Here is a 23,990-nt window from a genome sequence, read left to right as displayed (position 1 = left end):
TAGTGTTCGAAGTGGTAGCATCAGCAATCAGACAACAAAAGGAAATCAAAGGCATCAGAATTGGCAAAGATGAAGTTAAGCTTTCACTTTTTGCAGATGTCATGATACCAAACATGGAAAACCCGTGATAAACTCCACCAAAAGTCTGCTAGACCTGATACATGAATTTAGCAAAGTCGCAGGATACAAAATCAATGTACAGAAATCAGTTGCATTCTTATACACTAATAATGAAGCAACAGAAAGACAAAGAAACTGATCCCATTCACAATTGCACCAAGAGGCATAAAATACCTAGGAATAAACCTAACCAAAGATGTAAAATACCTGTATGCTGAAAACTATAGAAAGCTTATGAAGGAAATTGAAGAAGATATAAAGAAATGGAAAGATATTCCATGCTCATGGATTGGAGGAATAAATATTGTCAAAATGTCAATACTACCCAAAGCTATCTACACATTCAATGCAATCCCAATCAAAATTGCACCAGCATTCTTCTCAAAGCTAGAACAAGCAATCCTAACATTTGTATGGAACCACAAAAGACCCCAAATAGCCAAAGTAATATTGAAGAAGAAGACCAAAGTGGGAGGCATCACAATCCCAGACTTTAGCCTCTACTACAAAGCTGTCATCATCAAGATAGCATGGTATTGGCACAAAAACAGACACATAGACCAATGAAATAGAATGGAAACCCCAGAACTAGACACACAAAAATATGGCCAGCTAATCTTTGACAAAACAGGAAAGAACATCCAATGGAAAAAAAGTCTCTTTAACAAATGGTGCTGGGAGAACTGGACAGCAACATGCAGAAGGTTGAAACTAGACCACTTTCTTACATCATTCTCAAAAATAAACTCAAAATGGATGAAGGACCTGAATGTGAGACAGGAAACCATCAAAACCCTAGAGGAGAAAGCAGGGAAAAACCTCTCTGACCACAGCCGCAGCAATTTCTTACTTGACACATCCCCAAAGGCCAGGGAATTAAAAGTAAAAATGAACTATTGGGACCTCATGAAGATAAAAATCTTCTGCACAGCAAGGAAACAATCAACAAAAGTAAAAGGCAACCAAAGAATGGCAAAAGATATTTGCAAATGACATATCAGACAAAGGGCTAGTACCCAAAATCTATAAAGAACTCCCCAAACTCCACACCCGAAAAACAAAAAATCCAGTGAAGAAATGGGCAGAAAACATGAATAGACACTTCTCTAAAGAAGACATCCAGATGGCCAACAGGCACACGAAAAGATGCTCAATGTCGCTCCTCATCAGGGAAATACAAATCAAAACCACACTCAGATACCACCTCACGCCAGTCAGAGTGGCTAAAATGAACACATCAGGAGACTACAGATGCTGATGAGGATGTGGAGAAATGGGAACCTTCTTGCACTGTTGGTGAGAATGCAAACTGGTGCAGTCGCTCTGGAAAACAGTGTGGAGATTCCTGAAAAAATTAAAAATAGCGCTACCCTATGACCCAGCGATAGCACTGTTAGGAATTTACCCAAGGGGTACAGGAGTGTTGATTCATAGGAGCACTTGTACCCCAATGTTTATAGCAGCACTCTCAACCATAGCCAAATTATGGAAAGAGCCTAAATGTCCATCAACTGATGAATGGATAAAGAAATTGTGGCTTATATACACAATGGAATGCTACTTGGCAATGAGAAAGGATGAAATACGGCCTTTTGTTGCAACGTGGATGGAACTGGAGAGTGTTATGCTAAGTGAAAGAAGTCATACAGAGAAAGACAGATACCATGTATTTTCACTCTTATGTGGATCCTGAGAAACTTAGGACCATGGGGGAGGGAAAGAAAATAAAAAACAGGTTAGAGAAGGAGGGAGGCAAACCATGAGAGACTCTTACAACTGAGAACAAACTGAGGGTTGATGGGGGGTGGGAGGGTTGATGGGAGGGTGGGTGATGGGTATTGAGGAGGGCCCCTGTTGGGATGAGCACTGGGTGTTATATGGAAACCAATTTGACAATAAATTTCATATTAAAAAAAAAAAAAAGAAATACCAATAGGTATTGTTTTTAAGTCTTCTATAGCATTAAAAGTCTAGGTCTCCTTTATGTTCTGTGCTGGATTACATTCACAATTTTAAGGCATTTGAACTAATGCGATGCACATTTTTTTAATTTACAGCAACAGAAAAGAGATAAGGAAGAGTATCTATGGGACATGAGGGCAGAATAAAATGGAAATTTACAGGACAGAACTCTCATTCACAATCTCTACTTTAAACAGCAATTCCTACAGCAAACATAGCAGAAATCCTTCATTTTCCAAAGCAGACCACAAACAAAGTGAAATGAAGGAGGAAGCTTCCAGAATAAATGAGATGATTTGTGCACATCTTCCCATAAAGATACTTAATGATAACAGAGAAAAAATATCAACCTTCTAGTGGAGGGATCCAGCAGAGAGCACACAGGAAATAAGGAACCTGTAATGGGTGCAACTGGGATCAGGTGGCTAATGTTCTTCAAAGGACACAGAACGACAGCTGTGAAATAAATGTCCAGAACAAACATGTAAATCACAGTCTAACAGCCAAAAGGAAAGTAACCATTTTATTCAAATGTCAAGCCACTATTCCATGGCAAACAATCCAAATGATCATCTAAGAGAGACTTAGGGAGGAAGAAGAGAGAACAGGTAACTAAATGATATCAGGAAAACTCTGCAGGACCAACAGGTCAACCCAAATGATCTACCTCATACCTCATGACGCACATGCCATGTCAGGATTTTGATCTAATAAATCAGAAATGAATCTCATAAAGAGCCACGCAGAAAGTGAAAACATTTATGACAAAGGCACAGGAAGTTTCTATTATACAAGAAAAAAGATGAAAATTATGATGTTACTGAGAAATAATGTACCCATTGAGACTTTATGGCAGGCTGTGAGTTCTAAGTTCTCAGTGTTCTAGTTCCCTTGTGGCATTAATGTTGGTAGGAATATTAGAATACACATGGACAAATTATTTCACCATTGAGGAATGGAAGACATAAATTGGAAATTTCTTACTATCATTCATAAGAAAAATAAGCTTCTGAAGTGAAATAGAGCATGAGATTTTCTCATTTTAGAAAATGCTTTTTTATCTAAGGGAATTACTGAATCTCAGTGTTGTATGATTAAGTGTAAAGCATCAGTGGGGCGCCTGGGTGGCTCAGTTGGTTGACCATCCAACTTCAGCTCAGGTCATGATCTTGTGGTCTGTGAGTTCGAACCCCACATCAAGCTCTGTGCTGACTGCTCAAAGCCTGGAGGCTTCTTCAAATTCTATGTCTCTGTCTCTCTCTGCACCTCCCCCACAATTCCTCTGTCTGTCTGCCTCTCTCTGTCTCTCTCTCAAAAACAAACATTAAAATAAAAACAAAGATTATAACCTCAGTAACATTGGAAAGCATATACCAGAAATCACGTGATCCCTGTCTCCAGTGCTCCTGGGATTTGGACACCAAAACCCACTCTGTCCACCACTACTATGAGACATTTCTCAACAAAACAGAAATTGGGAATGACTTACAATAGAGTTTCTCAGAATATAGAGAATCCTCCAGGGCCTCCAAAGCAAAGGAGAAGCTTTCAGACTTTGGAGATACTCAACGCACAAGGGGAGTCTCCTGGCACTCACTGTGGATGTGATGGACCATCACTGGAGCAGAACAAAGAATCCTTCGAGAATGTAAGAGTATGATGAGTTGGAAAGCTGATGTCCCGCTATGAGTGGGACAGACATAAAACTGGGCTTCCAAACTAATTTCCATTCAAGGAGAGCTACTTGAGCCATAGTTTAAATATTTGCATATCACCACTGTCATCTGTTTTGTTCATGTCCACCTACCTGCTGGTGAGGCTACCGTCTTCTTTCTCTTCCCATCCCAGAGCTCCCTCTTTTGTTCCAAAAAAATGACCACGTGTGGTTTCGACACAATGAGGCCTGATTATCAGAAAAAAAAAGAAAAAAAAAAACAGAACATACGTGTTTCTCAGATTCTTTCACCCCAATCCTGTGCTCAGTACACGAGAGAGGACATTGTAGAATTCCAGAAAATGATTTCTGAATGCTGTTGCCCAAAAGCCCCTTTAGTATACTTGACGGGTATTTCCAACATTCATATCATGACCTCACCTCCAAGTACTACCACTACAGGAATGAGTAGCAGTTGGGAGCTTAAGTGGGCAGTACCATATTATGCCACTCAATGTTTACAATTACCACTCATCTACAGATGATGATGTTCTTACCTCACTGTAAAGAAGGGGAATCTACAGCTGGAAAGGAAACCTCATGAAGATATTTCTCTATATCTACAAACTACTTCTTTCTCTGACTGCAGGGATCTGAATCCCAGTCATGAAAGAGGATGTTTCCAAGAGACAGTCTTCAAAGGAAGGAACAAACCCGCGAGTGTGGTTTGGGAAGTCTGGCAGGAGTTATCCTCACCCAAGAAGAGGAGGTGTCCATAGGTCTCTAACATCACATCGCTGTACAGTTCTCGCTGACTCTGGTTCAGGCATCCCCATTCCTCCTGAGAGAATTCTATGGCTACATCCCTGAAGGTCAGCAGTCCCTGCAACAAATACGACAGTTACCAAGTAGTCATAGGCAGCATTCGTAATGGTACCTAAGATGCAGGAGGGAGTTAATGTCACCAGCTGGACCCCAAGACCTGACCTTCACTGCTTACGTGTTGATACCCACTGCCCTTAGGCCCTCATTTTATTTCACTTCTTCTTTCAACCTTATCTGTTACTTCAGGCAACAACACCCCAGGGCCATCGTCTCTTGTGATGGAAACAGAAAGTATACAACAAAAGGTATGTCATCTGAGAAAGAGCTTATACCCACCCAGTCTGAGCTCATCCCCTGACTCACTCCTAAGCAGGAAGACAGTGGTGCCAACCACGGGGAGAGGATTGTTACCATGCCTCAGTATAATGCTAAACTCTCCACCTAAGAGCGAGCACAAACCTCATTTACTATGTAACATCCTGAGTAGGTATGGAATTGCTTGCTTTCAAAAAGTAAACATTCTAATGTGTATTTATTTTTGAGAGAGAGACAGAGCAGGAGCAGGGGAAGGACAGAGATGGAGACACAGAATTGGAAGCAGGCTCCAGGCTCTGAGCTGTCAGCACAGAGCCAAATGCAGGGATCGAACTCACAAACCGCAAGATCTCGAGCACAAAGACTGCATGATCGTGAACTGAGCTGAAGTTGGATGCCCAGCCAACTGAGCCACCCAGGCCCCCCCTGTATACAACTGTTTTCTTTAGGCCCAAGTGCAACCTTATTCCTACCTTCAGATAAGATGACGGGCTCTCCCTCTAATTCTCCACCCTGACTATATATGAAACCATTCCCTTCCCGGGGTTTCTGCTTTGGAAGTGATTCCCTGTGATCTCCTTAATTGTTGAAATTCACATTTCCTTTGTGTGACAACCCCAGCTGGTATAGATTCTATCTGTGACTCACCAAGAAGTGAATTCCTGTTTGTTCAGGTACATTAGGAAAACTGGTTCTGACGTAGAGGAGTTTCCTGCTTTCTGCAGGAAGACCTTTTTCAGCACAGTAATATGCTTTCATGTATTTTCTACCTTTGAGGTAAAAACCAGTATAAATATTTGTTTATTCAAGTGATAATAACAATAAGTGTTTATTCAAGCGAATTCATAAAATGAAGGCATCAACAGAGGCATCCACATTTTTAAATACTGTATTCACATCACGTAGCACACCTGGTGTCTATTTCTTAGATGGAAAGTCTGGGTGTGTTACAATGTACGTAGCATATTCTAATATGAATTACAATTTCACAATGGTGCATTGAAGAGCTTTATTTTTTTTGAAGTTTATATGCTTATTTTGAGAGAGTGAGAGAGAGAGCAAGTGGGGGAGGGGTAGAGAGAGGGACAGAGAGAGAATCCCAAGGAGGCTCCCCACTGACAGTGCAGAGCCTGACTTGGTGCTCCATCTCAGGAACCATGAGCTACTGACCTAAGCTGAAATCAAGAGTCAGATGCTTAACTGACTGAGCCACCCAAGTGCCCCCAGATTCTGCACTGCTGACAAGACATTAGCCTCCCTATTGGCCAGGGAATAGATATTTGAATAACAAAGAGTAAGAATTCAAAGGCAGGAACTCATGGAGTACTTGGAACTAAATGGGTTTTATAACCACAGGTTCTACTGGAATAGTAAAAAAGGCAACAAGGAGCCTTTGTGAGCATTTCCTACTTAGTAGATAGCATCTACTCATTTTTCATAAATAATGGAAAATGAATAATAATAATTATAAACAATTATCATCTATGAGAGCAAACAGGTTATTCTATTTCTCTGTGGATATTTTGTCAAGCATCCAGTACAGGGAAGAGATTCCGTTTTAACCCGGGTTATCTGACCTAGAGTTGATCTAAAACGACACAGTGGTCAATATCCAGACGGGACCCTAAAGCAACGTTCGTAACACGTGTGAAAGCTGAAAAGAATGATGGAAACCAGAAAGTGTCCACACAAAATTGATCTCCTGATCTCCTGTTTTACACTTCTTGCACACACCCATACATTTAGAAAGCAGTTATATACATATTAAAAGTGATAGAGTGGAGGGCCACCTGGGTGGCTCAGTTAGTTAAGCATCTGACTTTTGATTTTGACTGAGATTGTGATCTCCAGGCTCCTGTGTATGCGCCCTACATTGGGCTCTGCGATGATAACAGGGAGCCTGCTTTTAAATTGTCTCTCTCTCTTCCTCTCTCTCTCTGCACCTTCTCCACTTGTTCTCTCGATCTCCCCATCTCTCACACAAACTACAGGAAACAAGGGAAGAGCAGAAAATGGTCGTGGAAACTAAGAAACATCTTCAATGACATTACACTCATGAATCTAGTTTTCGATAATGACGCTTAGGTCTTTTAGTCACACTGTCAACACAAACACATTGAATGATATACATAAACCAGCTATTATTTCTGAATCTAGTATGATGAGGGATACAAACAGGAAAATGTGCACCTTCACCAGAGAAGGCTGACCTAGAGCCTGCAGAGTTTTAATAAGCATCAAGTAAGTGTTGGTTGCTACATTCTTAGGGGGTCTCCTGACTGCCTATACATCTCAATAAGTAGTGTTGAACTGAATGGTAATCACCAGAGAAATCCTGCAGAAGCAGTTTTACACTCAGAAATTCAAAGGAACGGCCTCCTGAGTTGCTCAGTGGGTTAAGCCTCTGTCTCTTTGTTGCAGTTTAGGTCATGATCTCACAGTTCATGAGTTTGAGCCCCCAGTAGGGCTCCATGCTGCCGAGTATGTGGAGCCTGCTTGCGATTCTCTTTCTCTCCCATTTTTTCCCCGTTCCCCCCCTCACGTGCTCTGTCTCCTTCTCAAAATAAGTAAATAAACTTAAAAAAAAAATAAAAGGAACATTTGTGATCTTAAACTGCATGCAACTCCCCTCCCCCCAAGGACATATAAGCTTCTTCAAGCCACAGTATCGCTCTCTCTGACCACAGGTCCAGTCTCTGTGCTACTCCAATAAACTATCTTGCATCATCCAACATCTCAAGAATAGTTTCTTGACCATTGTGCTTGATGATCCCACCATATACTGTTTCATTGAAAGCTTTTGTTTCAATCCTTATTTCTGCTCTATTCTATTTCAGGATTCTAAGGTGCAAGCATGTAAACTATGGGATTCTTCTTTTCTTGTTCTGAAAATACAAACTAAATAGTAGAATAGATTTGCATCAAGAGTGTGGAGTAAACTAACAATCTACAGGATGGAGGTCTGAGTGATTTAGAACCTCCATTCCCAGAAGTCAATATCTCTACTACACAAAGGTGAGGGCCTTCATTGTCCAGTGGAAACTGCTGGGATGTCGGTTGAGAGACGGGGTCAAGAAAGGATTCTGGAGCCCTCTTTTGTCAAAAAAGCTGTTTTCGTGAAAGCACAGAGAGAGGAATTGTGGCACCAAGGGCTGCAGTAGGATTGTGAGGAGACACTGGTGATATGCTTTAAGTTGGAGGCATAGAGATAAAAGAAGTTTCTAAAGCATTTTCAGATAGTCAAGAAGACTTACAGGATACTGGCAGTCTGGCTCTCCTCAGGCTGAGCTTCCCTTTTGCCTCTGGCAAAGCATTCACATGAAGGCAATTGTGAATTCCTCGAGCAATGTCATACTCTGCCTATATCTAGTGTTTATCAATGGATGGCAAGCTGTAAGAAAATTTAATCCTATCAACATTTCTTTTGCCTGTTCCTTTCATCAATAACTACAGGCAAAGAGAAACTCAGAAGAGGTTTCCAGTTGAAATGTGATGGTTTCTGCACATCACTCAGGAAATATACCTAAAACCCTTACAAATGAGAAGGGAAATGTGAGCGTTATAGAGGAGAAATCTAGCAGAGAGCACAAAGCCAAGTTAAAGCATTTCATATCAGCAGTAATGAAATCATTTGTAATGAAATAAACTGAAAATGGGGTATCTTTTTTACATTCTAAAGAGCAAAAGTCTTCTTTTTATCAGACAACTTTGGAGTTAATCTGGACCTCATTATCCATCCTGTGTATTTGTGCACTTTCTTCCTCCTGGTCTCTAAACAGGCGAGTAAGCATCCAGATCTGACCTAAATGGGAACGGTTTTCCTTGAGTGCTATCCCAGGACCAGACCCCAATCAGCAATAGGAATCTTTGACTCAACGCCTTCCCCTGTGGATCGTTCACAAAGGGAATATTTTCAATACTTGCAGAACTTTAATTTGGAGTTGGAGAAGGGGGAGAAGGCTCAGCGATACAATGAAAGAGTGTTCTACAATTAGGTTAAAAATTAGGTGAAAAAATAAAGCAGAAATCTCAGAACTAGAAAAACCAACACTTGTAATTTCAGTTAGCATGGACTTTCAAGAGAAAAAGAGGGAATGGGCTCTGTCCTCGAAAGCACAGCTTACCTGAGAACTGGCCATTCCTTCTTTCACCTGGTCCGCTAGATTTCTTCTCCAAAGATTTTGCTAGAGATATCACAGCTGCAGAAGGAAAAACTATCTTCCAAGCCACTAACACAGCCTCTTCCACTGTAAACTGATCACCTGCAGGCCAGACTTTGAAATGTAGAAAAGACCCAACTTCCTACTCCTTTGCGTAAAAAGCTATTCAGAACCTTTCGAGCTCCTAATTGGATGCCAACCTCTGAGTTTTCATCCTCTGGCTTCTGGAGGCTTCTCTGCCCACAGGTGCCACTACCCCCACAAATGCTACTACATCATAGGCACACTTTTTTACACGGCCCTGATCCTCTCCAACTTCTGTAGAGGAGACCCTGGTACCTCTCCTAGAGCCAAAGCCTGCACTCACCTCTCCTAAATTATTGGGAAACCTTTGTGCTTCATCATGGATTTCCTTAGAATCACCTGTAGCACTTAATTAAAACAACACCATTGTTTCAGCAAACATTGATTGACAGAATCTGGGGGGGTGGGGGGGAAGGGGGCGATATGATCATTTTTTGAAATTCCACAGGTGATCCTGTTGGGAAGTATTTGGGAAGGTGACCATGCAAAAGGCACGATCATAGCTATGGTTGTTGTCCAGATTTAAATCCATGCTTTCTCCACTGATCAGAGTTTCTGGAGATTTACACATCCCCCCCCCTTTCTTTGCAGTGGGAGACACCCTTCCACAGGGAGCTTTCCCTTCTACATGCAAATGCCTCTTTCGAAGGGTTTCAGAGCTTTTCCTTTGTCTGCTCCTTTAAAGTAATTCTTATGCCAAAGACACAATTTTGGAATGGTAAAATGCTCCCCTTCAGTAGCAAAGTTTATTTTCCTAAGTCACCGCTAAACAGTTTTCCCAACTGAATGCATATTTAATTCCTTTGATATTTCTAATTCCTCATTATTTTCACTGAAATTTGGTGTTATCCTCTTTTCCTTATTGTAGCCATTCTAGAAAATATTGAGTGGTTCCTCACAGTAAAATATGGAGTGATCTAAGACAGTTGTGCTGCTGTCTGAAACTGAAACCACTTAAAAGCATAAAATTGAACAATTGAAAATGGAGGCATTAAAACATCAACAAGGCTGGCTATTGAACTTAGTAACTTTTTTTCTCCTGGGGAAACCTCCCATTATTCCTTCTAAACCCCCCCCCCTTTTTTTTTAACCAAGTACCACACTGGAAATATGATGACAAAGGCTGGCAACACAAACACATTTCCTGTTGAAACAGGATGGATCCTGTTTTTCCCTATAAAACCCCCCAGCCCCTTCCTCTGGGTGGGCTTGCAATGTTGAAGGCCTTAACCTGCTTCAGCCTTTTCTGCCTGGGAAAAAAATAAAGCTCTTATTCCTCTTTTGCTCAAACTCTGTCTTCACATTATATTTTAGCTCTGAAGAACAGAGGTCAGTTTTTAACCACAGAATGCATGTGTACGAGAAGAAAACATTTTCCTTCATCTGTTCTCTATTCTTTGGCCAGTCTAACAATTAAACTGACATCAGGCAGTTTCAAAAGAGAAAAAAAAGAATTTCTTGATGATGGGAACCTCAAAGATATGAGGCTCAAAGACAGGCAATTGATGCTCATATGCCATTTGGAATGAAGGAGAAGGGGGTAGAGGTTTACATCTCAAGAAGGAGGAACAACATCTACATTCAATGAGAAAGGAAGACAAATGTTTATCAAATATATTTGCACTGCCGCAGAGATAACCCTTTATAAATGGTTCATCGCTGGGGGCACCTGAATGGCTCAGTGAAGTGTCCCTCCTTGGCTTAGGTCATGAGCTAGCAGTTGGTTAGTTTGAGTCCCACATCGGGCTCTCTGCTTTCAGCACAGAGCCCGCTTCAGATCCTCTGTCTCCCTATCTGCTCCAACCCTGCTCGTTCTCTCTCTGTTTCTCTCTCTCTCTACTCTCTCTCTCTCTCTCTCAAAATAAATCAATAAAATTTACAATAAATAAAAATTAAAGGTTCGTCTCTGCTATTAACTCCTTCCTAGTAGAGGTCCTTCATCTAATTTATTCTTGGTATATGTATCAGCCTCAGAAAAGAAGGACATTTTTCCATTGCCAGCAACTTAGAGGTTGCTAGAAGATATTTTGTTAAGTTAAATAAACCACATACAGAAAAATATAGACTGTATGAAATCACATACACGCAAATCTTAAAAATGGCGAAATTATTAAAGATTAGCAAGTGTGTTGCCAGGGGCCGAGGATGGGGGAAATGTTTAGATGTTGGTCAAACGGCAAAAAGCACTACTAATGCAGGATGTGTGGAGTGAATGTTACACCTCAGTGAGTATAGTTAGTAGTAGTGTATTGCACCCTTGAGATTTGCTAAGAGAGGCTATCGGAAGTGTTCTCAAGACACACGCGTACACACACACATATTAACAATGGGAGATGAGGGACATGTTTATTGGATAGATTGTGGTAATGACTTTGTAAGCAGGACCCAAGGGTACAGGAGCACCTGGTTCCAGTGGCCCCAGACAGACCCAGTTCTGCCACTCATGGCTGACCAAATCCAAGGGCAAGACAGAAGACTTTTGCTGCCTCAATTTTGACCTCAAACTTCCGCACTGGGTTCCTTCCAGCTTGTCTCCTGGCCCAGGAGGAAGACCCTGAGGACAAAGTATCCCTCAGGTGAACTGGAACTACCCCTCACGCCTCAAAGACTGCCCTGAGCCAGAAAGACCCCACCCTAGACTGACTCCTAGACAATGACAGACTTCACTGTCTACCTGCAGGTCCTAACTCCTTTTGCCCCTCCACCCACCTCTCCCCTTTTCCCTTCCATACACCTGGAAGTGTATCCAGCACTTTGGAGACAGGCCTTGAGATGTTACTCAGCCATCTTTGCAGTGTCAGCCTCCCTGAAATAACTTCCTCGCGTGTTTCGCCACCTCTCATCTCTCTGCCTTTGGATTTGTCAGTGGCAAGTGGCCAAACCTGGTCTCTGTGGGTCCCCCAGAGAAGGCAAGAACAGCAGTGGGATGAGTGGTGATAAAACAAGAAGGAGATTTTTTTCACGGAGGCCAACACTGAGAAGAGAGGTGACCAACATCTCAAACACTGTTCCCAACCTGCTGAAAATCCTTCCAGGTTTATATAAAGAAAATGTAGGACGAAGCGTGGTGGTACATGCAGGTGGTGAAGGCCAGGCCAATCATTGCATTGCTGTCAGGCAGGTGGGTCCTGCTGGCTCAGGGCAGTGCCTGTTGCTGGAGGGGGTAGTTTCCTTTCCCACCCTGGGATGCTTTGCCTGCTGGGGCTTCTTCCTGAGCTAAATGCTGACCTGGAAAGAAGAATGGAATCAGCTAGAAAGGACAGACGAAGGTCAAAAGAGAGACAGTTGAAGGCACTGCTGGGTCCTCTTTCCATTTCATAAAATCTATGTATATTTACTTTTTAACACTTGACTGACCTCTAGATGTTCAGAAATGAAAAACAGGGTGATGAATGGGTTGGCTCCTGAAACTCCCATGGAGCAAGAATGTCCTATCCCCTTTTGGGGGTGTCAGAATTCCTGTCCCTTTCCGGTTGTTCAGGTTGAACTAAGAAGTTGACATGAGACTGGGTGGCTCAGTTGGTTGAGCATCTCTTGGTTTTGTTTGTGAGATCAGGGATTTTGAGATCAAGCCCCACATCAGGCTCTGCTCTGACAGCACAGAGCCTGTTTGGGATTCTCTTTGTCCCTCTCTGCCCCTCCCTGGTTCTCACTTGCTCTCTCTCTCAGTCTCCCATTCTCTCTCTCTCAAAATCTATACACTAACGTTTTTAAGAAAATTGAGACTGGCAAAGACTATCCTTGTAACCTGTTTCTTTTCAAAAGAGTCAATTGACATCAAAGCTCAATATAGACCAAGTGAACTTCAGCACATCTATCCATTTCAGTTCCTCAGCCTGGAAATGTCTATTCATTATTGACTACCACCAGCTTTCTTTTTATATGTATCAGCTGACACATCCGCCTGCATTTTCTTCTTTCCCAGGCAGTTCACTGTTACACTTATGACTGAAAACACATAAATATGCTAATGGATTTCCTTGAGCATTTCATCTATCAAGACGTCAACATTTCTCCTAGGACACAAGGCACAATGTTCAACACTTGGTCTCAAATGCCTGCATTCCCTAAAACCTAGCTTTCCCCACACCTTCACCTGTGGTCAGTCACATTAAAATTCAGAAACAATTGCCCTTACCCATGTTTCTTGAAGGAACTTTGAACTATCTTTGTGCAACGGTCTTCAAACCCCATGCCCAGATAAATGTTGGACAAGTATAATCTCTCCTATTGAAAGATACACATTCAAAGATAATTTAAAGTATTTCTTCAATATTACAGGACAAACTGTTATATTACTGATAAGATTCTGGCCTTATTGCTGGGGCTGTTAACATATTCAAACAGCTATTTATATGATAATTATAAAAGGGTTCATTTTATGCCTGTAATTTATTATTTATTACTAGAATACTTATCTTTTGGTTAGTTTATTAATTTATTTTGTGTGTGTTTATGTGAGAGAGAGAGAGCACAAAAAGGGGAGGAGGCAGGGAAGTGAAGACAGAATCCCATGCCTTTAGCACAGAGCCTGATGTGGGACTAGAACTCAAACCATGAAAACAGGACCTTAGCCAAGATCAAGACTCTGAGGCTTAACTGACTTGTGCCACCCAAGCATCCCTAGAATAGATTACTTTAGGCACAATTTTGCTTACAAAGTCACTGATGCGAACATAACACTCTTGGAGGAATGAATATACAAATGGTTGACAGGAAGAACAACAGACTACCTATTTCTTATGAGATGGGGTGGTTTTGTAATTTCTCCAGGCTACAGAGAAGAGCGTGAACACGTAGTGATTGTCACTCAGGATAAATGTCCTGACAGTTGGGAAAAATGCCTTGATTAAGCCCCAGCTGTTTACTTGCTTCCAGGTGACCTATTGAAAAAGAGAAAAATTGTAATGATGGAAGACAGGGTATAGAAAGTTGCAAAGATGCTCCCTAGACAAGGATGTTTGGGGTAGCTGTTATCTCAGGACACTATCTACTTGTGATTACTTCCTATCAATAGGATGGCCCCTCAGCTTGTACATGTGCAAAGCATGAAAACCATAAATAGTCCTAAACACAAAATATCTGAGGTATAAGGATCATCATCCAGTATAGATGATGTGAAAGCCTGCAAAAAAAAAAAAAAAAAAAAAAAAAAAGTCTTAAGAAATGTAGGAAGAGTTAAATCATACAAATATCTTCCTTTGGCCACCATGGATTGAAACTAAGTTGTTGTTTTTAATGTTTATTTGAGGGAGATTGTGAGCAAGTGTGAATGGGGGAGTAGCAGAGAAAGGAAGAGAGGCTCCATACTCACTTTGGAGCCCCATGTGGGGCTTGAGCCATGCCCATGAGACCAAGACCTGAGAAAAATCAAGAGTTAGACCCTCCACCAACTGAGGCACCCAAGCACCTCTAATTCCATTTTTAGTTATTTTAAAACCTCATACTGTTCTCCTGAATGGCTGCTGCACCACATTGTTTTCCCACCTACAGTGCAACAGGGTTCCCCTTCTCCTCATCCTCACCAACACCTATGGTTTCTTGTGTTGTTAATTTTACCCATTTTGGCAGGTGGGAAGTGGTATCTCATCTGTGTTTTGATTTGTGTTGCCATGATGATGAGGGATGTTGATCATCTTTACGTGTGTCTGTTAGCATTCTGGCTATCTTCTCTCAAAAACTGTCTATTCATGTCTTTTGCCCATTTCTTATCTGGGTTGCTTGATTTGTGGGTGTTGACTTTGAGAAGATTTTATAGATTTAGACTTTTCATTCAAGTCTCAATTACTGTGTTATCCCCCTCTTTTCAAATAATTGGGTAAAATTTGTCCTGTTTTAGTAAAGCATATGCACTTTCAACTGTAAGAGAGAAGTTTGGAATCAAACTTCAGAAATGAACAAACAGTCCCAGAGAGTCTCAGAATTGGTACTTAGTTTCAGATTTTTGATTTCCAGGATGTCTTGAAATCTAGTCCTTGTTCTGACAGCAGGTGACTTAAATATCTAAGCTGGTTTTGAGCAAACTGCAATTTTTCTTTGGGCACCTGATGTCTCCTTAAAGCCACAAGTTTTCACAGGTGTATGCTGGTGTCATGCAAAGAACCTTGAGAAGGAGAGCAGAGAATGAAATTATGTCATACCATAACAAAGGAGAGCCTGCTGAAAACTTACTGTCATGTAGTATAACATTTAAGGTTGTCACATATAGAATGGACCCTCTGTGGAACCCTGAGGCATTACTCAACAGGTGTATTGCCATTCCTCCCAACTGAAGGTAAAAAGTACTGGCTATCCTTATCAACTGGACTATTTTGAAAAGGACTGCATGGGTGTTTCAGGGAACAATCAGTTTTCAGTGGGAATCGACATCCCTAGTGCATGAATGTTGGGAACAAAAGATAAAGACAGCAATGTTATTTTTTGCTCAGGGGTCCTAATCAAACTTCCATCCTCAACCTTTGGGTTTTCTCTCAGGTACAATAGGGGTCATACAGGGACTAGTATCCCCTTCCTTTGCCAGTACTCTCCTTCCCAGGAACCTCCTATCCCCCAGGACCTCCACCCCTTGCTCTCCAGGCCCTGCCCCCCATGGCTGCCATGGTCCAAAGTCCTGGCCTTCGATGCAGCTGTGGCCCAAGATGGCTTGAGCGTGACCATTGATCTAGGGCCTAACCTTGTATTCCTCTATTATGTGCTTGCTGCCCTGTTGGGTTTCCTTATTTATGGGGCAATGATTAACTCAGGGCAGAGATTCTGACGGATCTATTTGAAGCTTGATGAGTGATGCACTGTGGATGTGCCAATATCAGTTGAACATTTTCCTCAGAAGAAGGTTGGTAGCTCATCGAATAGGACTGATCATTTGATCAGTACCACTAACCCCAGCTAAAGTGCCATCAGAGAGAGAGCATAGAAAACACGTTGAAATGTCATTTATCTCCCCTTGTTTCCAAATGTGGTTACTACTGTCAAATTCTAGATTTTCCTTCCCCCTTTTTGGGAAAAAGAAATTCTGGCATGACATTTGCCAAAGAAATCTCAGTCCAGTAAATGAATTGGGGCAAGTGACCTAAGAAGAAATGGGTGTGTAATGCTCAAAAGGCCTAGATACAAAGGAATAAGTTCATAGACTGGGACCCATTGCTATTTATGGGAGACCCGTGTTTTTTTAACTGATTTAAGTTCTCTGAGAAAAAGGCTGCTGGTAGCACTTGGTTTGAGCACTAAGAGTGTAGCTCAGGTACCAATAAGGACAAAGGGAGGTTGATTCCCAGGGCACAGAGTAGTTTCTCCAAGCCAATTGACAGGGAGGACTAGGAAGACACCTGTGGTTCCTTGGAGCCCTGTCATTGGGAATTAGGAAGACATGGAAAATGTTGGCTAAAGAGCTGAAGGTGTGTTTGGGTCTTAAATTTGTAACTCTCTTTTTTCCAACGTCCAGAAACTCTGATCACTGGGGAAGAAATGGGTTTAAACCTGGATAATAACCGAAGCCTTCCTTACTGCTCTAAATGGTTCCCAAAGGGACCTCTGTGGAGTTTCAAAACCGACCCTTGCTGTTTCCCCCATCCTCAGATTCTGTCAATTGTTGTGGTTGGAAACAACAGTGACGAATTAATTAAGTGCTCCAGGTGATTCTCCCTGAGGCCAGAGTCAGTTGGCAAGGCTTCCCATTAATTTATGAGATTTGAGTGCAGGCTTTTGCTCAAGGAGAGGTAATGGAGTCTCGTCTACATGAGTGTGGGAGGATTAGGTCCACCCAGCACACTGTTCCTACGCTGTAGCAGAATTTGTGAGTGTCTGTGGGAGTGGAAGCCACTGAAACTATGCAAGGAAAACTCAGAGGTTGGGCTCCAAGTACGTAGTCTACGTTTCTGAAAAATTCTGACACAAAAAACTAGCAAGTTTGGTCCTCCTGCATTTCAAAGTTCCGCCTGCCAGTGAGCACTTTTCTGGTGAAGATGTTCTGTTGGTGCCTTTAAGGGCATTTTCTCCTGATGCATGTGTGATTTCTCCACCAATACCTTCTGAAAAAGAAATCTAGAGGACGAGGGGAATGAAGAAGAAATGGCCAGCACTCAGGTAAGCCTGGTGTTCCAGGTCGGAGGCTATGTCATCTTTCCCCCCTAAAATTCCATGCATTTAGAAACTGCAAATGTTGGTTTCTCTGTGTTTGGTGTTTCTGCCTTATGTTTTCAATAAAGCTTTACAACCTTCTCAGGAACAATATTCAAGGCTAGGTCTTTAGAACTCTTCTCCCCTATAACCAGGAGTCTTCTCTACATTCTCCAACCAGGCTTTCACTAGGACATCAACACTTGTCACTTTAAATTAAAGTCCTGCAAGTATTGCAAACATTCCCTTTAGGACAGATCCAAAAGGGAAGTTGTTGAGTCCAAGATTCCAGATGCTGATGGGGTCTGGTGGTGGGATTTCAGTCGAGGAGGATCGTTCCCCTTTAGTTCCCCATTTAGTACCTGTCTGTAGAGCAGGATTAAGAAAATGAAAAATACAAGGCCCCCAGTATCTTAGGAGTCCTCTTAAGCATATGGGAATCCTTCTGGAGACCTTCCTTTTGCCTTTCCCTCCCCTGGCTGCAGTGTCACTCTTCACAACCCCACTGTGGGTCTTGGTGCCCACATGTCCTCTCTTTGTATTATAATAAAACGACCTTTTTGAACCAAATAATAAATGCAAAAAAACAGAGAACGGATATGAGGCCTGAAACTTGGAAAGTTAAAAAAGGAGGGGTGGGGGAGCAGTATGGTTTGTAAAATGTGAATAAGATACTCTGCTTAAAATATACTAGACATACAGGACAGGGAAACAGCCATCTAAATGTGGTGCTCCTCCCATTCAGATGGGGGCTTCCAAATATGGGCCGATGATCCTGTGGAAGCTGAGGGCATGAGTGGTGAAAAGAATTCACCCCCAGCAGAATAAGACATTAGATTTATGAATACACCTCACAGGAGTGGTGGGAAGCACAGCAGAGGAGAGGCTCCTGCCTTGAGGCAGTGACTTGGGGCTGATTTTGCTGGGGGAAGATGAGTATGTATGGTGACTTATGGAATTTGGCCTCATGTGGTAATTCTGCCTGGTTGTAAGTACCCACTTGTTAGTTAGTTAGGGCCTCTACATATTTTGAGGCAGGTCACCTGCTGGGCCTGCCTCTCTTCAGCCAGGTGGGCCCTGTGGACTCCTCTACTACCTGGTGCTCAAGCCTGTTTGTCTCAAAGCAGCCTCTACTGAAAGTACATTTAACTGAAGTTTGTATAAATCCACTGTATTCTCTCATAATTAGACTGACTATCAGATTTACTGTTTGGGGGCCTACAGAACACACCAGGGATCATGTGTCCTTTGGTGTGTCTTAGGCACTGATAGCAATTTGTTTCCTTACACTTCGTGTTCACTTCTTTAACTGGCCTGGTTCTCTCTGCCAGATCTCTCCCTTATAACGTTCATCCTTCCCCCTTCCCCCCCGACCCCGACCTTTGCTAAGGATCTTAGATTTACTGAGCGATGTGCAGAAGCCATCACATTTCAGCTGGAAACTTCTTTCTTCTGAGTTTCTCTTTGCTTGTAGTTTCTGGTGGGGAGAACTAAGGCAAAAGAAGTGTAGCTTCAATTAAATTTCCTTACACCTTGGAGCCCATTGATAAAGGATGTCATACTCTGCCTGTCTCAAGTATTTAATAAAAATTAAACATTAAGGTATGAAAGCAGCTATGATTTACGTGAGGAAGGGCATATCCTGTCATTGGGTTGCAAAGTGTAAGGGAACTTAATTAAAGCTACATGACTCTTGACTTTGTGTCCCTCATCATTGCCCCCCTTGAACAACGTAGACCCTTACATCTTTAAGATTGTTAAAGTGGAAGGTCTCCGCTTCCGTAACTTCTTCCTGATGAATCGGTTCCTACCTATGAGTGAAGATTAGTCAGTTGGGAATTTAGTAGGCGTTAGGAAGGCTAAGGCAGCTGTCTTTAGCGTTGATAAAATGTGGGAGTTTCCTTGAGGAGAATGAATCATCTGTCCCCTTGAAGTTGTGTCACTGAAAGAGTCTCATCACCAGGTGGAGAGAAAAAGAAAACAGCAAAACATGATAAAGGACAAAATGAAAAAAAAAAATGCCAAAATAAATTTTTATTTTTCTCCACAGTCTTGTCACAGAAATACCCTTTTATTTACTGCCTTATATTTTCAGAAAATGAAAACAAGAATACAAAAGTTGAGAAATTTGTGTGTCTTCATCCTCAAATATAATAGAGTCATAGTGCAGCAGCTGGGGTTGTCACACACAGGAAGCTTGATTTCAGCCAATAAGGAGATCAGAAGGAATAACCTCCAAAGGAGAGACTCACAGAGTAAGGGGGGTGGGGCGATGATTTCCTTTTATTTAAGATTCGGGTGGACAATTAGGAAGTGGAGCCTTGTCATTTTACCTGAACTGGGCATAAGGTGGCACACGTGCCTTAGAGGACACTTCCATACATATGCTGTGTGTTACGTAAGGTTTGTTTTCCCCCTTGGGTGGAGATTTTGCTATTACAAGGAGGTCAAGGTAACTGTCCTCCCTGAGTTCACTCCATCATCCATCTGCATAGGGGTTAAGCTCAACGTGGCCTGCCCAAGCTCTTCCTTGGGGCGGTCATTCCATTTTGTTGAATGTTTTCTGTTTCCGTGACAGGAGACTGTGTCCACAGGGTGTTTTTCCAGAAGTAGAAGAAAGAGGTTAAGTAAAATGAGGGAGTATGGTCATTGGGTACAAGCAGGTAAGCGGTGAACTTCAGTTCTTATAGTCTAGCTGATGACATTCATTTCCCTTTCATCTTAGGTACCATTATGAACACTGCCAATGGCCACTGGATGACTGTTGTATTCATTTCAGGGACTCCTGACCTTCAGGGATGTGCCCATAGAATTCTCTCAGGAGGAATGGGGATGCTTGAACCACAGTCAGCGGGAGCTGCACAGGGATGTGATGTTAGAGACCTATGGACACCTCCTCTTCTTGGGTGAGGATATCTCCTTCGAGATTTCCCAAACCCAGCTCGGGTTTTGTTCGTTCCTTTGAAGACTGTCTCTTGGAAGTTTGCTCTTTGTATGACTGGGATTCAGATCCCTGCAGCAAGGAAGGAAATGGGGATTTGTAGATGTAGAGAAGTATCTTCATGAGGTTTCCTTTTCAGCTTCAGCCTCCCTTTTTTAAGATGCCATCACCATTTCTGTAGATTGATGGCAATTCTAAACATTGAGTGGCAAAAGACGGTATGGCCCACATCTTAAACTCCAACTTTTACTGCTTATTGTATTGGTAGTATTTGGAAGGCTGGTCATGATGTGAATATTTGAAACTCCTCCTGCATGTTCTAAGGGGCTCTTTGTTGCACAAGAGTGTTTGAGAAATCATTTGTTAGAATTCTTCAATGTCCTCTCTTGTCTGCTGAGTACAATACTGAGTTGAAAGGTAGAATCTCCAGCAGTATTTCTATTCCTTTCTTCTGATAAACAGGTCTCATTGTATCAAAACGAGACCTGGTCATCGTTTTGGAGCAAGAGGAGGAGCTGTGGGGTGTGAAGAGAAAGGAGACAGTAGCCTCACACTCAGGTAGGTGGGAGCGAAGCACATGACACACGTGAGGTCCAAATGTGAAGGAGGAAATTGATCTTAAAATTTGTTCAGGTAGCTCTCCTTGAATGGAATTTCATTTGTGAAGCCTAGTTTGATGTCTTTCCCTCTCACAGAGGGACATCTGCTCTCTAACACATCATGTTCCTTGATTCTCCAAGGATTCTCCTTCAGCTCCAGTGAAGGTCCACCACACCCCGGTGAGGACCTCCATAATCTGAGAGCTTCTCCATTGCTGTGAGAGCCCTACAGGATCTCTCTGTATTTCTGAGGAACTCTATGCTAAGCCATTTCTGAATTCTGTTTTGCTTCTTGTGACAAGTGTGTCAAGGTAGCAGTGGGCATATTGGGTTTTGATGCAGAAATGTGGGGAACATTGGAGACAGAGATCACATGTTTTCTGGTTTATGCTTTCCAAAGTTCCAGAGGATTTTATCTTAATTGTACACAACTGAGGCTCAGTAATTTCATGAAATCACAGAACACCTCCCTCAAATGAGAAAATCTAATCCTTTATTTCACACCAAAATTTCACTTGTCTTTGTATTAACCAACATTTGACATTTCCACTCTGTGTGTTCCATTGCTCAATGATGAAATAATTTAACACATCTCTGTGTCTCCTAGCATGTTTGCATATTGATGCCATAAAGCAGCTATATCATTTAGAAGTTAGATCTCACAGCCTATAATAAAGTCTCAATGTTTACCTTATTTCCTAGTAATTGCATCATTTTATACTTTTAGTAGGAAGTTCCTGTGACTTTTTCATAGGTGTTTGTACTTTCAAATAATTTGTATATGAGACACATCTCGAAATTTTTTGAATCAAAAGTTTTACATGATATGGGTATGTGCTGTATAAGAAATGAGTTAGTGGGTGCCTGAATGGCTCAGTCGATTGAGCATTGGACTTTGGCTCAGTTCATGATCTCACAGTTGGGGAATTAGAGCCTAGCATGGGGCTGTCTGCTGTCCATGTGGAGCCTGCTCTAGATCACCTGTCCCTTCTCCCTTTGCCCCTCCTTTGCCCGTGTGCGCTCTCTCTCACTAATAAATAAACATTTAAAGAAGAAATTCCATATAAAAAAGGATTGTTCATAAATGTAATTTTACTTCACAAAAAAGTTAATCACAAGATTATTCTTCTACTTTCTCAGAACGTATCTGAATTTCATCTCAAATATTGATTTGTTTATAAAGTGATTGTCAGGATATTTTCCAACTTTGGCAGTGTTTGTTGATTTAGAAAGGAAAGTTTTGTGCTAGTCAGCTTGGTTCTAAACAATGGATTATACCCTTACACTCTGTGTAAGGGGAGAAATATATGAAGAAAATAATACATTTTTAATGTGTTTTAAGTGCTCATTTGTAAAATTTTTCATTAGAGCATTTTATGCTTGATATAAAAAAAATACCTTTCCTGGTTTACTGTCAATGAAGACATGCCAACAATCCCAATGCTCCTTTTTCATGGGTACGTAGTCAGTTTAAATTATAGTTATATAGTAGGTTTCCTTTGAAAGGATTAATCTATTTATTTATATGTAGACTGCGGTTAAATTTTGTCTTATTCTGGTTGTGCATTCTATAATAATGTACTTTCTTTTGTATGGGACTTTTCCCACGAGTGGTTGTAGTTTCATTTACCTGTGTATCTTGTTACAGGATGACAACGTTCATCTAGTGCATTTTAAGACAATGTGAGTTTAAGTCAATTATGAATCAACCAAGCCCTTTACCAATAAATTTATGTATGCATTTCTTGGTATAAATATGACCCACACATACTTTGGTATTCATCTTCTTTCTTTCCTTGGTTAGTGGTCAGTAAATGTTTTATCATGTCTAAGTGAATTGTCATAATAATAGACGACTAATGTCTTGGTGAGTCATCATAACAGATAAATAATTTCATCATGTATTTATTGGTGACCTTATATTCTTCTTGCGTGAGAGAATTACTTTTGTGCATTGAAAGTCATTTTTCAACATTCTATACCTCCAAGATGCCTGGGTGACTCAGTCTGTTAAGGATCTGAGTCTTGATTTTGGCTCAGGTCATGAACTCACGGTCATGAGATTGAGCCCCATGTTAGGTTATGAGCTGAGAATGGAATGCCCTTGGGATTCTCTCTCACACGCGCGCGCACGCTTCCTCCCTCCTTTTCTCCTTCTGCCCTTCCCCTGCTTTCCCTCTCTCTCATGTATGTATGTGTGTATATTTACACACACACATATTCTGTACCTCTGTATCAAATTTAGATTTTTTTTTTATCCTTATTTGTGGTCTTATACCCATGACATGATTTGGTACCGTTCTCTTCAACTTTTCCATCTTCTGTAGTATTTTCTCTGTGGTTTACATAGAGATTACATAACACACCTTAAAGGTATACAAACACATTTTAAACTGATATTCTCAATTGCATACAAAATTATTCTACATTATTCTACCCCTGCACCCACCTTAAATTACTGATAACACAATTTCTGTCTTTTAATATGTACTTAACTAGATTTATGATTTTTGTACTCTTTTTTTTTTTTAATTTGTTTATTTAGAGACAATCGGCAGGGAAGGGGCAGAGAGAGGTGGGGATAGAGGATCAGAAGTAGGCTCTGTGCTGACAAAACAGAACCTGATGTGGGGCTCAAACTCATAACCTGTGAGATCATGACCTGAGCTGAAGTCTGTTGCTTACCATACTGAACCACCCAGGCACCGCTGATTTTTTATACTGTCAGTGAAAAAGATACTGTTGCAGAAACTAAAGTGACTTATGCTACCTCATTACAACATGACAGATTTGTGTATTTTTTATAAATTTTTAATGAGTTTTTATTTTTGAGACAAAGACAGAGATTGCAAATGGGGGAGAGGCAGAGAGACAGACACAGAATCCAAAGCAGACTTCAGGCTCTGACTGTCAGCACAGAACCCCATGTGGGGGTAAACTCATGGACCTTGAGATCCTGACCTGAGCCAAAGTCAGTCACTTAACCAACTGAGTCGCCCAGGCTCCCCAATTGTAGAAATTTTTACATTAAGCAGAGGGCTTTTTGTTCTCATGTGGTTTTAGTTATTGTTTAGAATCCTATTATTTCAACCAGAAGGACCTCCTTTAATGTTTCTTGTAGGAGAGGTCTACTTGGAAACTTAGAGGGGTTCTTACTTGGGAAAGTCTCCATTTCTACATTCATGAAAAACAGTTTGGCCAGGTAGGGTATTCTC

At 41.5% G+C, this 23,990-nt stretch overlaps 2 protein-coding genes across 3 annotated transcripts in view; one reads left to right on the top strand and one right to left on the bottom strand.

Annotated features, from left to right (window-relative positions):
- The window catches only part of LOC123578633 (zinc finger protein 345-like), a 223,946-nt gene that overhangs the window by 15,114 nt on the left and 184,842 nt on the right, over positions 1 to 23,990 (bottom strand). Inside the window, exons 2-3 of one of the 2 annotated variants that reach the window (XM_045441632.1) lie at positions 4,493 to 4,619; positions 3,890 to 3,985 (exon numbers count right to left, since the gene is read on the bottom strand). In XM_045441632.1, the coding sequence (XP_045297588.1) occupies positions 3,890 to 3,985; positions 4,493 to 4,619 (223 nt within the window). The remainder of the gene's footprint in view (positions 1 to 3,889; positions 3,986 to 4,492; positions 4,620 to 23,990) is intronic. The other variant, XM_045441631.1, reaches the window with a different exon arrangement.
- LOC123578433 (putative protein ZNF720) lies at positions 19,878 to 20,757 on the top strand. Its single transcript, XM_045441315.1, has 3 exons — positions 19,878 to 19,898; positions 19,997 to 20,141; positions 20,639 to 20,757. The coding sequence occupies exons 1-3, from the start codon at positions 19,878 to 19,880 to the stop codon at positions 20,755 to 20,757; spliced, it is 285 nt and encodes a 94-aa protein (XP_045297271.1).

Source organism: Leopardus geoffroyi, chromosome E2 (genome assembly GCF_018350155.1).
Source record: "Leopardus geoffroyi isolate Oge1 chromosome E2, O.geoffroyi_Oge1_pat1.0, whole genome shotgun sequence".
In the NCBI taxonomy this organism is placed as follows: Eukaryota; Metazoa; Chordata; class Mammalia; order Carnivora; family Felidae; genus Leopardus; species Leopardus geoffroyi.
The sequence above is the reverse complement of the archived record's forward strand: the minus strand, read 5'-3'. Positions and strand labels throughout refer to the sequence as shown.